This window comes from Salvelinus alpinus, chromosome 10 (assembly GCF_045679555.1).
Source record: "Salvelinus alpinus chromosome 10, SLU_Salpinus.1, whole genome shotgun sequence".
NCBI lineage: Eukaryota > Metazoa > Chordata > Actinopteri > Salmoniformes > Salmonidae > Salvelinus > Salvelinus alpinus.
This window is the reverse complement of record NC_092095.1, coordinates 79,974,451-79,989,550: the sequence shown is the minus strand read 5'-3', so window position 1 is coordinate 79,989,550 and position 15,100 is coordinate 79,974,451. Positions and strand designations below refer to the sequence as shown.

Here is a 15,100-nt window from a genome sequence, read left to right as displayed (position 1 = left end):
ACCTGGTGTCCCAGGTCTAAACCAGTCCCTGATTAGAGGGGAATCACCCACCTGGTGTCCCAGGTCTAAATCAGTCCCTGATTAGAGGGGAACAAATGAAAAAACGCAGTGGATCTGGCTTCAAGGTCCAGAGTTGAGTTTGACGGGTATAGACTGCAATTTCTGGGGAGTTGGATTTGAGAGAAGTTTTACCTGATTTTTTGGACTGGAGAGTCGAAATAGATTTAAAAATATATATAAAAAGTTGAAAATGTTAATGAAAAACCAATATCCCCATGTCTGTCCTGTCTGAGGTTGAAAGGCACAGGTTTTCTTCCAGGTGCTGTCTATGGTCCTGAACTGTGATGTCGTTTGGCTGTCTTTGAAACGCAAAGCAGAGTAGCGATGCATTTTCTACCATTTGGCTTTCCGTAGTCATGTGGTTTTGAAGGCGGTGCTTTTTTGTCGGAGGAGGGTTTTTTTTGTTGTAGTTTCTCGCCGAAACTCTTGAACAAAACAATGGCAAACAACTTTCAAAACGTGACTCTTTCTCTAACTTTACCCATATCATGCCAGATCTGCCTTGGAAAGGTAATTCAGTTTATATTTTGTTGTGTATTTCGTTTTGGAACAACGTGTTTAGCCAATGCAACCATTTACGTAGACAGAAATGCTAGCTAAGCTAGTTAGCTGTTGATTAGCCAACTTCGATAACGTTAGCTTCCTTGCCTAGTAAATATTCGTTTAGCAAGTGATGTACATTTTGAACCTTGTAACGATTAGCTACTCATATTTGCCCGTGAATGGCTAGTTAGCTACACATTTGTTGACTAATTACATCGACCAATTCTTGTTTGCAGCTGCAGATCATGTCATGTGTTGTTAGCTTAGTTAGCTAGCATCTTGGTTACAATTTAGTAGGAAGGCTTTGCAATGACAAATATTAGCTATAGTTGAACTATTCTTGATTCATCTCACAATAGCTCAGTGCCTACAATGCACGGATAGTTGTATTGCAATCGATCATTAAAATAACGATTCTTTCTTTTTATTAACATTGCTATCGGCAGGTCCGCCATCCCGTCATCTGTGCCAATAACCACGTGTTCTGTTCTTGCTGCATGGACATTTGGTTGAAGAAGGCTAGTCAATGTCCTTCATGCCGAGTTCCCATCACCTCAGAGAACCCGTGCAGAGAAATTATAGGTACGAGTAATGGCCTAACAGCTACTGCATAATATGTCAACCAGGTTATCTCTACATAATGTCAACCAGGTTATCTGCATAATATGTCAACCGGGTTATCTCTGCATAATATGTCAACCTGGTTATCTCTGCATAATATGTCAACCGGGTTATCTCTGCATATGTCAACCGGGTTATCGCTGCAAAATATGTCAACCAGGCTATCTCTACATAATGTCAACCAGGTTATCTCTGCATAATATGTCAACCAGGTTATCTCTGCATAATATGTCGACCGGGTTATCTCTGCATAATATGTCAACCTGGTTATCTCTGCATAATATGTCAACCGGGTTATCGCTGCATAATATGTCAACCGGGTTATCTCTGCATAATATGTCATCCAGGTTATCTCTGCATAATATGTCATCCAGGTTATCTCTGCATAATATGTCAACCGGGTTATCTCTGCATAATATGTCATCCAGGTTATCTCTGCATAATATGTCATCCAGGTTATCTCTGCATAATATGTCAACCGGGTTATCTCTGCATAATATGTCAACCGGGTTATCTCTGCATAATATGTCAACCGGGTTATCTCTGCATAATATGTCATCCAGGTTATCTTTGCATAATATGTCATCCAGGTTATCTCTGCATAATACGTCATCCAGGTTATCTCTGCATAATATGTCAACGAGTTCCAATTCTTTGTTCGTGAATTGATTCCCTACGGTGGTCCTTTTTTATGTTCTTTTAGGAGGGACAAATGAGAGCGAGTCCAGCGAGAGCTATTCTGTGAAGAAACACCTCCGAAAGACCAGGGGAGAGCTTCTGTTGAGAGAATATGAAGTAAGATAAATATGCTGCCCGTTTATACTGTCGTCCGTTTAATACTGTCGTCTGTTTGTTTGTACTGTCTGTTTGTACTGTCGTCTGTCTGTTTGTACTGTCGTCTGTTTGTACTGTCGTCTGTTTGTTTGTACTGTCTGTTTGTACTGTCGTCTGTCTGTTTGTACTGTCGTCTGTTTGTACTGTCGTCTGTTTGTTTGTACTGTCTGTTTGTACTGTCGTCTGTCTGTTTGTACTGTCTGTTTGTACTGTCGTCTGTCTGTTTGTACTGTCGTCTGTTTGTACTGTCGTCTGTTTGTTTGTACTGTCTGTTTGTACTGTCGTCTGTCTGTTTGTACTGTCTGTTTGTACTGTCGTCTGTCTGTTTGTACTGTCGTCTGTCTGTTTGTACTGTCGTCTGTCTCCTTTACCTGTTTCCCCCTCTAGCAGTTTGGCGTTCGGAAAGTATTCAGACCCCTTGACTTTTTCCACATTTTGTTACGTTACAGACTTATTCTAAAATGGTTTAAATTGATGTTTCCCTCATCAATCTACATATAATACCCCATAATGACATCACAATACCCCATAATGACAAAGCGAAAACAGGTTTTTTAGAAATGTTTGCAAATTTATCAACAAAAAAATAACCTTATTTACATAAGTTTTCAGACCCTATGAGACTCAACATTGAGCTCATGTTCATCCTGTTTCCATTGATCATCCTTGAGATGTTTCTACAACTTGATTGGAGTCCACCTGTGGTAAATTCAATAAGATTGGACATGATTTGGAAAAGCACACACCTGTCTATATAAGGTCCCACAGTTCACAGTGCATGTTAGAGCAAAAACCAAGCCATGAGATCGAAGGAATTGTCCGTAGCACTCGGAGACAGGATTGTGTCCAGGCACACATCTGGGGAAGGGTACCAAGCACTGCTCATCACCTGGCCAATACCATCCCTACGGTGAAGCATGGTGGTGGCAGCATCATGCTGTGGGGATGTTTTTCAGCAGCAGGGACTGGGTGACTAGTCAGGATTGAGGGAGAGATGAACGGGACAAAGTACAGAGAGATCCTTGATGAAAACCTGCTCCATAGTGCTCAGGTCCTTAGACTGGGGGCGAAGGTTCACCTTCCAACAGGACAACGACCCTAAGCACACAGCAAAGACAATGCAGGAGTGGCTTCGGGACAAGTCTCTAAATGTCCTTGAGTGGCCCAGCCGGAGCCCGGACTTGACCCCGATCGGACATCTCTGGAGAGACCTGAAAATAGCTGTGCAGCGGCGCTCCCCACCCATCCTGACAGAGCTTGAGAGGATTTGCAGAGAAGAATGGGAGAAACTCCCCAAATACAGGTGTGCAAAGCTTGTAGCGTCATACTCAAGAAGGCTGTAATCACTGCCAAAGGTACTGAGTAAAGGGTCTGAATACTTGTGTAAATGTGATGTTTCAAGTCGTTGTTTTTTAATACATTTACAAACATTTCTAAAAACGTTGTTTTGTCGTTATGGGATATTGTGATGTCATTATGGGGTATTGTGATGTCATTATGGGGTATTGTGATGTCAGTATGGGGTATTGTGATGTCAGTATGGGGTATTGTGATGTACATAGTCCATCTGTAAACTACCCACCCAATTTACCTACCTCACCCCCCATACTGCTTTTATTTATTTACTTTTCTGCTCTTTTGCACACCAGTATCTCTTCTTGCACATGATCATCTGATGATTTATCACTCCAGTGTTAATCTGCTAAATTGTAATTATTCGATTTATTGCCTACCTCATGCCTTTTGCACACATTGTATATAGATTCTCTTTTTTTTCTACCATGTTATTGACTTGTTTATTGTTTACTCCATGTGTAACTCTGTGTTGTCTGTTCACACTGCTATGCTTTATCTTGGCCAGGTCGCAGTTGCAAATGAGAACTTGTTCTCAACTAGCCTACCTGGTTAAATAAAGGTGAAATAAAAAAATTAATAAAAAAAATGTCAGTATGGGGTATTGTGTGTAGATTGATGAGGTAAAATAACTATTTAATCTATTATAGAATAAGGCTGTAACGTAACAAGATGTGGAGAAAGACAAGGGGCCACAGTACTTTCTGAAAGCACCTTGTAGCCTACATCAGGGTTTCTCTTTTTGGGGCTGGGGCCCCCTTTTGTGATAAAACATTCATCTGGGGCCCCCTTTTGTGATGAAACATTCATCTGGGGCCCCCTTTTTAAACTCAAGTGAGATAAAAAATAGCATACAAGGAGTTTTACTATGACTTTGGCGTTGTATGACTGGACGAACCAAGGCTCGAGCCCTGATTCGTCCGTTAACATTTTAATGGCCCACCTCTTGGCAATGGAGAGAGAATTTTCTAGCTAATATCCTGCAATTCAACACATTTCATCATGGGGCAGAGAGATTTAGTTGTTGAAGCTTTAATGCTAATATCCTGCAATTCAACACATTTCATCATGGGGCAGAGAGATTTTGTTGTTGAAGCTTTAATTCTAATATCCTGCAATTCAACACATTTTGCCATTACACTTATTCCACGTATACTTTGGACAAAATTAATTTAAATATGTTAGTTATATTTACAAATTCTGAATAATTCAGTGGCCCCAAGTTTGAGAACCCCTAGCCTACGTCAGAGATCCTCTTATTACATCAGAGATCCTCTTATTACATCAGAGATCCTCTTATTACATCAGAGATCCTCTTATTACATCAGAGATCCTCTTATTACATCAGAGATCCTCTTATTACATCAGAGATCCTCTTATTACATCAGAGATCCTCTTATTACATCAGAGATCCTCTTATTACATCAGAGATCCTCTCGTTACATCACAGAGATCCTCTTATTACATCAGAGATCCTCTTATTACATCAGAGAGATCCTCTCGTTACGTCACAGAGATCCTCTCGTTACGTCACAGAGATCCTCTCGTTACGTCACAGAGATCCTCTCGTTACGTCACAGAGATCCTCTCGTTACGTCGCAGAGATCCTCTCGTTACGTCGCAGAGATCCTCTCGTTACGTCGCAGAGATCCTCTCGTTACGTCGCAGAGATCCTCTCGTTACGTCGCAGAGATCCTCTCGTTACGTCGCAGAGATCCTCTCGTTACGTCGCAGAGATCCTCTCGTTACGTCGCAGAGATCCTCTCGTTACGTCGCAGAGATCCTCTGAATCACTATGTGACTTCTATATGTAATTCTATGGTGGGACATCTTGTCTTTTTTATCATTCAGGATGAAATGGAAGGTCTCCTCAAAGAGAACGAAGAGCTGAGGAACAAGAACCAGAGCCTGGAGTCCCAGCTGAAGACGGTACTAGATCCCTGTACTATAACAGCCAGCCAGAGAGAAGACCTGGACCCCGGTGTTGTGGAGGAGTGGAGCAACAAGCTGAGAGCAGCTACAGATGGCTACAGCCGGATCAAACTGGACGTGGAGAAACTGAAAGAGGTATTTAACGAATAGGATCCGTCGACGGAGGAAGCTAATCGCACCTAACTCGTTACGATGAATCCTTTTTATGTTCCTTGTACGCGGTGCGCACTGCACCAAAAAACAACGGAAACCATCATTGGAATGTGTGTCAATTAAATCAACGTAATTGGGGTCGTTTAAAGTGTCAATTAGACACAGGAAGTAACAGTTTCGTCACTGTGGTATCATCAGATCAATGTCACATACACACATACAAAGATGACAATACACAAAGTAACTGACAAATAATGTCTGAAATTTGTGCGGTTCCAGAATGTAATAGAATATATATACACTGCTCAAAAAAATAAAGGGAACACTTAAACAACACAATGTAACTCCAAGTCAATCACACGTCTGTGAAATCATTCAGATCTAGGATGTGTTATTTTAGTGTTCCCTTTATTTTTTTGAGCAGTGTATATGCAGTTCCAGAATGTAATAGAATATATTTATATGAAATAATAAGTTGTGTTTTTCTCTGCTCAAGGCTAACAAGACGTTGCGGTGTCAGACTATTGACCTGGTTCAGGAGAACGTGAGGTTGAAAGCCGAGGTCGCCAGTAGATCTCCTCAGAAGTACGTACTAGTCTTTATGTTTTACTGTTGTGTGTATTATGGAATGTTCCGGAGTGGTTTCAACTGGGATGGTAATGGACGACTGGGTGGAATGTTCTGGAGTGGTTTCAACTGGGATGGGAATGGACGACTGGGTGGAATGTTCTGGAGTGGTTTCAACTGGGATGGTAATGGACGACTTGGGTAGAATGTTCTGGAGTGGTAATGGACGACTGGGTGGAATGTTCTGGAGTGGTTTCAACTGGGATGGTAATGGACGACTGGGTGGAATGTTCTGGAGTGGTTTCGACTGGGATGGTAATGGACGACTGTGTGGAATGTTCTGGAGTGGTTTCAACTGGGATGGTAATGGACGACTGGGTGGAATGTTCTGGAGTGGTTTCGACTGGGATGGTAATGGGCGACTGGGTAGAATGTTCTGGAGTGGTTTCGACTGGGATGGTAATGGACGACTGGGTAGAATGTTCTGGAGTGGTTTCAACTGGGATGGTAATGGACGACTGGGTGGAATGTTCTGGAGTGGTTTCAACTGGGATGGTAATGGACGACTGGGTAGAATGTTCTGGAGTGGTTTCAACTGGGATGGTAATGGACGACTGGGTGGAATGTTCTGGAGTGGTTTCAACTGGGATGGTAATGGACGACTGGGTGGAATGTTCTGGAGTGGTTTCGACTGGGATGGTAATGGGCGACTGGGTAGAATGTTCTGGAGTGGTTTCGACTGGGATGGTAATGGACGACTGGGTAGAATGTTCTGGAGTGGTTTCAACTGGGATGGTAATGGACGACTGGGTGGAATGTTCTGGAGTGGTTTCAACTGGGATGGTAATGGACGACTGGGTAGAATGTTCTGGAGTGGTTTCAACTGGGATGGTAATGGACGACTGGGTGGAATGTTCTGGTTTAAAAAAAAGCGATGACTAATCTACTTATTTTTATTCAGGTTCTCAAAATAAATTTGTTTTTGGTCAAAGATTTAAAATATTTGATCCGGAATCCATTTTGTATGTGTCTGTCTACGGATACAGGTTCTACGTATTTCTGACTGTTTATCAGTGGTGAGATGAACTAATATCCATCCTGGAATCACATTGATGTGATCAACTATTTGCGCTCCCTGTTGCCTCAATGCACCGTGCCTCCCTTTTGGTGTTCTTCATGGTAACATTCTGTACCTCAGGACCTCTGTTGAAAATAAGTGTTTCAACTAATACGTTCCAGTGTTAGTATCTGGGGTCAAATGCACATAGAACATATAGTTTTGATTTATATGTATTGTTTTTACCCCCCCCCCCAAAAAAAAATATATCTTTATATGCTCTCAAATTCAATTCTAACTCTCATCTTTCTGCTGTGAACCGCCCCTCAGGTTTGGCCGGTACACGGTAGCGGCGTTGGAAGCTAAGATTCATCAGTACGAACGAGATGTGGACCACCTGAAGAAAGCTCTGGAACGCAGTGACCAGTACATAGAAGAACTGGAGGCCCGGGGTGGAGGGGGAGCGGAGGGGCTCCCGAGAAACCCCAGAGAGCCACCCCAGGGCCACACAGATGCCCGTCCAGAGAGCACCTCCTCTGGGGAGGGTGAAGCCGCGACCAGGGTCCACTACCAGAGGATCGGTGGCATGACGAGGAGTCTGAGTGACATGGAGAAGGCCTCCATCTGCGCCAGTCTGGAGGGAGAATCCAAGACGCTGTCCGCCCACCACAACTACCTCCTGGCAACCTCTAACGCCATGGAGCTCAACGCCGCCGGCTCTGAGACGTTCCGGGACCACCGGAGAGGTTTCGGTGTGACGCTCGCTGGACACAAAGACTCGATAGAAACCGATAGTATCGACGCCGTCGTTCCCTCTGACCTCTTCCTGTTCTCCACTCCCTCCTCTGCCTTCCGCTCCCTCAGTCTGAAGAGTCCCAGTGTCGGCGAAGACAAGAAGCTTGGCTATAAGGCTGTGACTCATCTAAGGAGACTCAGTTTTGAGGACAGTATAACATCCAGCAGTAGCAGTAGTGCCTCCACTGTAGCAACTAAACGGTCCAGTCTCACTACGCGGTTATCCAACAGTGTGTCTTCCAGTAACGTAGCCAAGTCAGGACTCTCCGTCGCCACCGAGCCGTTCTGGGCTGCAGCCTGGCAGAGCCACAAGGCTTCTGATATAACCTCTGTGACCTCCGTGACGTCGCCCAATCACAATGGAGTGGAGGAGGAGGAGCAGCTCGACACGTCTTCGGGGTCGGGGCACAGCGAGAGAAACCAAACCGCGGGAGGAGCCACCACGTCCCAGAATCTGACAGAGGACGAGACGGACCCCATGTCCAGCGAAGCGTCCATGGACGCTGCCTACCTGGATAAGATCTCCGAGCTGGACTCTATGATGCTGGAGGGGCCAGAGAGCTGCAGCTCGGCGGGGTCACACCTGTCCTCGGGGTCACACCTGTCCCTGGCTTCCTCCCTGACTTCTGCCGACACACCGGACTTGACCCTTGACCTTAGACTGGATGTGACCCTGGTACCTGAGGTGGAGGGCTGCTCTGAACTCTTCCTGGATCCTGACTCTGAGCAGGAGCGACGTGGACAGACCGAGGCTGGGGGTTTCGACTTGGCGTGCAGGATAAAGGGAACCTCTTCCACTCCGGTGACAGTGTCCGAGACTCAGGCAGCTTCTCTAGCGCCCGTATCCACGACGACGGGAACCGGGTCTGGATCCTCCTCTGGGAGAGACGCTGGCAGCGGCGACCACAGTTTTCTAGACTCTACGGGGCCCGCTAGAGAACAGGGACACGTCTCTGACCCCTCTCAGACTGACGAACTGTCCTTCGACCTGCTGTTTGACCCCTTAACAGAGACCCAGACGGGACCGGGAAGGGCGTCGGCCTGGGAGGCCTCAGCCAACCACCACCACCACGAGGACCATGACATCTCTCCTGGCTGCTGCTCAGCAGATAGACCTGGAGGAGACGCTGTGAGAGAGAAGAGCACGGTGACTCCTAGTCAGGCGACCAAACGGAAGTCTCACAGTCCTTTTAACATCGGCAGTCCTTCCAAACATTCTAAGTTTATGTGATTTGTGACGGAGTTAACATGCCCCCACCCCCCCCCTGCGCCCACGTCACTGTAAACTAGCCCGGGCGCCAGTCTGTTTCTGATCTCTAGCCAGCTCTTTATGGAACTGTGTGATGCGATGCCCTGGCAGAATCTGGGACCCAGGCTCTCTTCTTTACTGTGTGTCATGTTATTCTCTATATAGTGCACTACTTTAGACCGGAGTCCTACTGGGCCCTGGTCAACAGTAGTTCATTATGTGAGGAATATAAGGGTACCATTTGGCATAATGATTGCAGTCTTGTGCTAACTAATGCTAACCGCTTCTTTCAAAACTGTTGCTAATGCTAACCGCTTCTTTCAAAACTGTTGCTAATGGTAACTGCTTCTTTCAAGCTGTTGCTAATGCTAACCGCTTCTTTCAAGCTGTTGCTAATGCTAACTGCTTCTTTCAAACTGTTGCTAATGCTAACGGCTTCTTTCAAACTGTTGCTAATGCTAACTGCTTCATTCAAACTGTTGCTAATGCTAACTGCTTCATTCAAGCTGTTGCTAATGCTAACCGCTTCTTTCAAACTGTTGCTAATGCTAACCGCTTTCAAACTGTTGCTAATGCGTATGTGTGTATGTGTGTAATGGCATCAAATTATTCCTGAAAATAAAACTGTTATTTTCAGTAACTTTTGTGTGGCATTTGTAGACCAATTATTGCAACAAACAAAACTTAATTTGATGGTGTTATAAAAAAAATACTCGCTGTTTTGAGAATCAGTGTCACCAATGTACCAATTATACACTGTTGGAACTATCCATGTTATCTAGCTACACTACCGTTCAAAAGTTTGGGGTCTCTTTGAAATGTCCTTTTTTTTTGTCCATTAACTAAAAGGAACATCAAATTGATCAGAAATAGTGTAGACATTGTTAATGTTGTAAATGACTATTGTAGCTGGAAACGGCAGATTTTTTTTATAGAATATCTACAGAGGCCCATTATCAGCAACCATCCCTCCTGTGTTCCAATGGTATGTTGTGTTTGCTAATCTAAGTTGATCAGTTTAAAAGGCTAATTGATCATTAGAAAACCCTTTTGCAATTATGTTAGCATGACTGAAAACTGTTGTTCTGATTTAAAGAAGCAATAAAACTGAAATTCTTTAGACTAGTTGAGTATCTGGAGCATCAGCATTTGTGGGTTCGATTACTGGTTTAAAATGGCCAGAAACAACGAACTTTCTTCTGAAACTCATCAGTCTATTCTTGTTCTGAGAAATTAAGGTTATTCCATGTGAGAAATTGCCAAGAAACTGAAGATCTCGTTCAACGCTGTGTACTACTCGCTTCACAGAACAGTACAAACTGTCTCTAACCAGAATAGAAAGAGAAGTGGGAGGCCCCGGTGCACAACTGAGCAAGAGGACAAGTACATTAGTGTCTAGTTTGAGAAACAGACGCCTCACAAGTCCTCAACTGGCAGCTTCATTAAATAGTACCCGCAAAACACCAGTTTCAACGTCAACAGTGAAGAGGCGACTCCGGGATGCTGGCCTTCTAGGCAGAGTTCCTCTCTCCAGTCGCCTCTTCACTGTTGACGTTATCTAGCTAATACTCATCATATCCCACGTATCCCCTAAAACTCATCCTGTCTGTATCCCCTAAAACTCATCCTGTCTGTATCCCCTAAAACTCATCCTGTCTGTCTGTATCCCCTAAAGCTCATCGTGTCTGTCTGTATCCCCTAAAGCTCATCGTGTCTGTCTGTATCTCCTGAAGCTCATCCTGTCTGTCCCCTAAAGCTCATCCTGTCTGTCTGTATCTCCTGAAGCTCATCCTGTCTGTCTGTATCCCCTAAAGCTCATCCTGTCTCTGTATCTCCTGAAGCTCATCCTGTCTGTCTGTATCCCCTAAAGCTCATCCTGTCTGTCTGTATCCCCTAAAGCTCATCCTGTCTGTCTGTATCCCCTGAAGCTCATCCTGTCTGTCTGTATCTCCTGAAGCTCATCCTGTCTGTCTGTATCCCCTGAAGCTCATCCTGTCTGTCTGTGTCCCCTAAAGCTCATCCTGTCTGTCTGTGTCCCCTAAAGCTCACCCTGTCTGTCCCCTATAGCTCATCCTGTCTGTCTGTATCCCCTAAAGCTCATCCTGTCTGTGTCCCCTAAAGCTCATCCTGTCTGTGTCCCCTAAAGCTCATCATGTCTGTATCCCCTAAAGCTCATCCTGTCTGTCTGTATCTCCTGAAGCTCACCCTGTCTGTCCCCTAAAGCTCATCCTGTCTGTCTGTATCCCCTAAAGCTCATCCTGTCTGTGTCCCCTAAAGCTCATCATGTCTGTATCCCCCAAAGCTCATCCTGTCTGTCTGTATCTCCTGAAGCTCACCCTGTCTGTCCCCTAAAGCTCATCCTGTCTGTCTGTATCCCCTAAAGCTCATCCTGTCTGTCTGTATCCCCTAAAGCTCATCCTGTCTGTCTGTCTATCCCTTAAAGCTCATCCTGTCTGTCTGTCTATCCCTTAAAGCTCATCCTGTCTGTCTGTCTATCCCTTAAAGCTCATCCTGTCTGTCTGTATCCCCCGACGCTCATCCTGTCTGTCTGTATCCCCCGACGCTCATCCTGTCTGTCTGTCCCCTAAAGCTCATCCTGTCTGTCCCCTAAAACTCATTCTGTCTGTCTGTATCCCCTGAAACTAACTGTAAATTCACAGTAACAGACCAGAACACATCACTCCTACAAAGACCTCCCACCCCCCTGAGCCCCCCCCCCGTAGCTTCCGAGTGTGGCGTCACACTCCTTTATTTATTATGCAAATCTTACGGTTTTCGTGTAGATTCCTCATTGCCTACCTCTAATCACGGCATGAAAATTTTATTGGGCTCAACCGTTTCTGTAAGTCGTTTGAATAAAATGAAGTGTTAATTCATTGTGGATTCATTTAATTTGGTAACGACTGTGTACAAGGTTACGGTGGGGATATTAAATCAATTTGTTTAGTGTTCATCTGGCGGGTGGTAATGATAAAGGTTGAGGGAGGGGGGGGGGGATCATGGCGTCTAGGGGTTAATATGAGCGAACGGGATAACACGTATAGGCCAGTGTACCGATTGGTATTACATCCGGGAAATGAACTGCTCATACTGTGCGTCCGAAAAGCCACCCTCATCCCTATATAGTGAATGTTAGACCAGGGCACCGTGGGCACAGTGTTGGCCGGAAGTAGGGAGACATTTTACATGCACACATTCTCGTGTGGTCATTCATTGTTTTGGATTTAGACCTTCGATGTGCTGCGACAAAACACGTAACTTCTGAAGTTCAAAGCTGGTCATAAAAAAAAAAAATGGAATTTGATTTCCTCTATTTCGCTTGAATGCTGAGAACATATTTAGTTTGGAGTAAATTATTTGGCTATAGATATGAATTTAGATTAATTCATATGAATTTGACGCATCAGTATTCATTTTGGCTATAATTAAACTGGCTGCACTGTTCACGCACCAATAATTTGCTATTGAAATATTTAGGCGATTTCGCCCGGTGAAGTCAGAGTGCAGACAGACCCCCCCCCCTCTCTCTCTTTCTCTTTCTCTTTCTCTGCATTTAGGAGAGTTGCAATCCCGAGGGCGACGCTCAATATTACTCCGATTCCGTGTTGTATTGTTTGATAATCACCTTACTCTAATGACTTCCCCTTCTGCTCATATCAATTCAATATTTCAATAAACTAAGTGACTGTCGTGGTCTCCTTTCAAATACAAAATCTTGATTCAGGGCCGTTTGGACAAAATACTTCAACACTTCATGAAATAATTGATGTGCGTAATGACTAGACTACAGGCCTATGATATCATTTCCGGTCTCGCACCATTTTATTGTCATAATCACCGTTTAATTCCATTTCAACGTTGCAATGTTTTTACTTTTTAAGAAATATTTTTTAAAGGAATCAAAATAGAATGCATTGTCTTACGTACGTCAGTAGGCTATGACTTAGAATAGCCTTTGTTTAATTTATTTTTGAAATTATGTCTGTGAAGCACTAGCGGTTCTGGAGGGGGCAGGGGGGGCCAGTGCCCCTGTGACAACAATTTTGGACCCCCTTGTGGCCCCCCTAAATGTGGAGTATGAAATAATTTTTACATAACACATTTTTTGCTATCGTTCTTTTTTTTTTTTTTACATCCATTATTAGACAGTGGCAACTCGTACCTCAGGTCCACAATGTCAGATGACAGATTAAGCAATTTAGGTGTATTAAGTATTGAGTCAAGGAGGGCAAAGGCTTTGAGTCTAGATGAATTTGCTGATCTTTTTGCACACAAAAAACCACAAAAAACGGAGAATACAGTTGATGTGACCTGATACTGAATATGTAAATTAAAATTATAATGGAAATGTAAATAAATTGTTGAATGATTATGAACATGTTTTTTTGCCTGCTAATGCCTGCAATGCAGTGAAGAAAACGATATGACGACAATAACGTCTAATGTAACTGGCCCCTCTAACAGTACAACTGGCCCCAGCTTGCCCCCCCCCCCCCCCCCCCAGTTGACATGGTCTTGAACCGCCACTGCTGTGAAGCAAATTAAATCAGTTGTCTGCCAAAAAGATGACAGTGAATATTGCAACAACAAAAAAAACGGATGTGAATTCCTATGAACGAAAGCATAAATAACCAAATATCAGGCATTCAAATTGAACAAAACATCCAAGCTCGAGCTACAGGTGTTCGTACCCCGTGCGTGTCCGTCTCGTGGCTGGAGGCTGAGAGCCCTGAATAAAACGCACGCGCCGCGCCGGTCTCTTCTCCTCTCCAGTTAACCACTAACTGCTTGAAGCTGTTCGCTTGTTATCTGACAGGGCTGGCTGGCTGCAATGTTCACGCACTATGTCTCGCGAGAGAAACTGAGCTCCGCTTGACGAGATCTGAGACACTCAGGTGTAAGAGCCCCTTCTCTCATCCCTCTCGGCAGCCAGTGGGAACAGTAGACGGCAGATAAGTGCGTCGGCCTGGGAGACTGCAGGCATCTCTGACTGTGTGATCTTCGTGCTCAAGGCTGCTCCGGCTGTATTGCATCATTACCGGACCACTTTCTATGACTAGGCTACTACATCTTTCCATTGCGTCAATTTTAGCCCCTTACTCTTTAAAGAAAAGCAGTCGCAAAGATGATGTCAATGAATAGCAAACAGCCACACTTCGCCATGCATCCGAGCTTACCTGAACACAAATACACCACTCTGCATTCCAGCTCGGAAGCAATAAGGAGAGCCTGTCTGCAAGCTCCACAGGTAAATGAAACCCAAAACTTCTGCTTTTGTGTCTTCCCTTTTCCTATGCTTTTTTCTATGCCCGCGCTTCTGCATGTTGTAAGTGTTAATGTTACTGTAACTGCGCGAGCGCAATAATACGGAAGGAACGCTCGGAGGCACATTCTGCCAAAGCCAACTGCGGTGCGCCTTAATGTTTCTTCTTCTTCATGTATTTTCCACGGCAATCACCCGCACGCCTGTGATCTTTTTGAAAGCCACGCTGAACACAAAAGCTACCGACTTTTTATTTATTTATTTATTTGGTATTATGACTCGGTGACAGTCTTCTAAAGGGAATATTCTTCGTGTTTTATGTGTTGTCAGAAGTCCCACAGCTGACATATCCACTTATTCATCATGTGCTCGTTCTTTCTCTCTTTTTCCCCCACTTTGCTTTGTTTCTGTTCCCTCCTCTCCCTTCTCGCTCTCTCGCCCTCCCTCTCTCCGTATCTCGTCTCATTGCAGCTGCAGAGTAACATATTCGCCAGCCTGGATGAGACTCTCCTGGCCCGCGCCGAAGCTCTGGCTGCCGTGGACATCGCAGTGTCCCAGGGCAAGACGCACCCTTTCAAGCCGGACGCCACCTACCACACCATGAACAGCGTGCCATGCTCTTCCAACACTACGGTACCACTGGCCCACCACCACCACCATCACCACCACCACC

General features: G+C 44.6%; 2 protein-coding genes across 2 annotated transcripts in view; both read left to right on the top strand.

The window, feature by feature from the left end:
- The first annotated feature begins 328 nt into the window (after positions 1-328).
- On the top strand, positions 329-9,804 carry obi1 (ORC ubiquitin ligase 1). Its single transcript, XM_071330938.1, has 6 exons — positions 329-570; positions 1,050-1,185; positions 1,928-2,019; positions 5,263-5,478; positions 5,993-6,081; positions 7,451-9,804. The coding sequence occupies exons 1-6, from the start codon at positions 499-501 to the stop codon at positions 9,144-9,146; spliced, it is 2,301 nt and encodes a 766-aa protein (XP_071187039.1). The 5' UTR covers positions 329-498; the 3' UTR covers positions 9,147-9,804.
- Positions 9,805-14,064: 4,260 nt separating this feature from the next.
- pou4f1 (POU class 4 homeobox 1) overlaps positions 14,065-15,100 on the top strand; it is a 2,013-nt gene continuing 977 nt past the window's right edge. Inside the window, exons 1-2 of the mRNA XM_071330936.1 lie at positions 14,065-14,412; positions 14,899-15,100. The exon at positions 14,899-15,100 is cut by the window's right edge and continues 977 nt beyond it. Coding sequence (XP_071187037.1) covers positions 14,290-14,412; positions 14,899-15,100 — 325 coding nt within the window. The 5' untranslated portion in view covers positions 14,065-14,289. The remainder of the gene's footprint in view (positions 14,413-14,898) is intronic.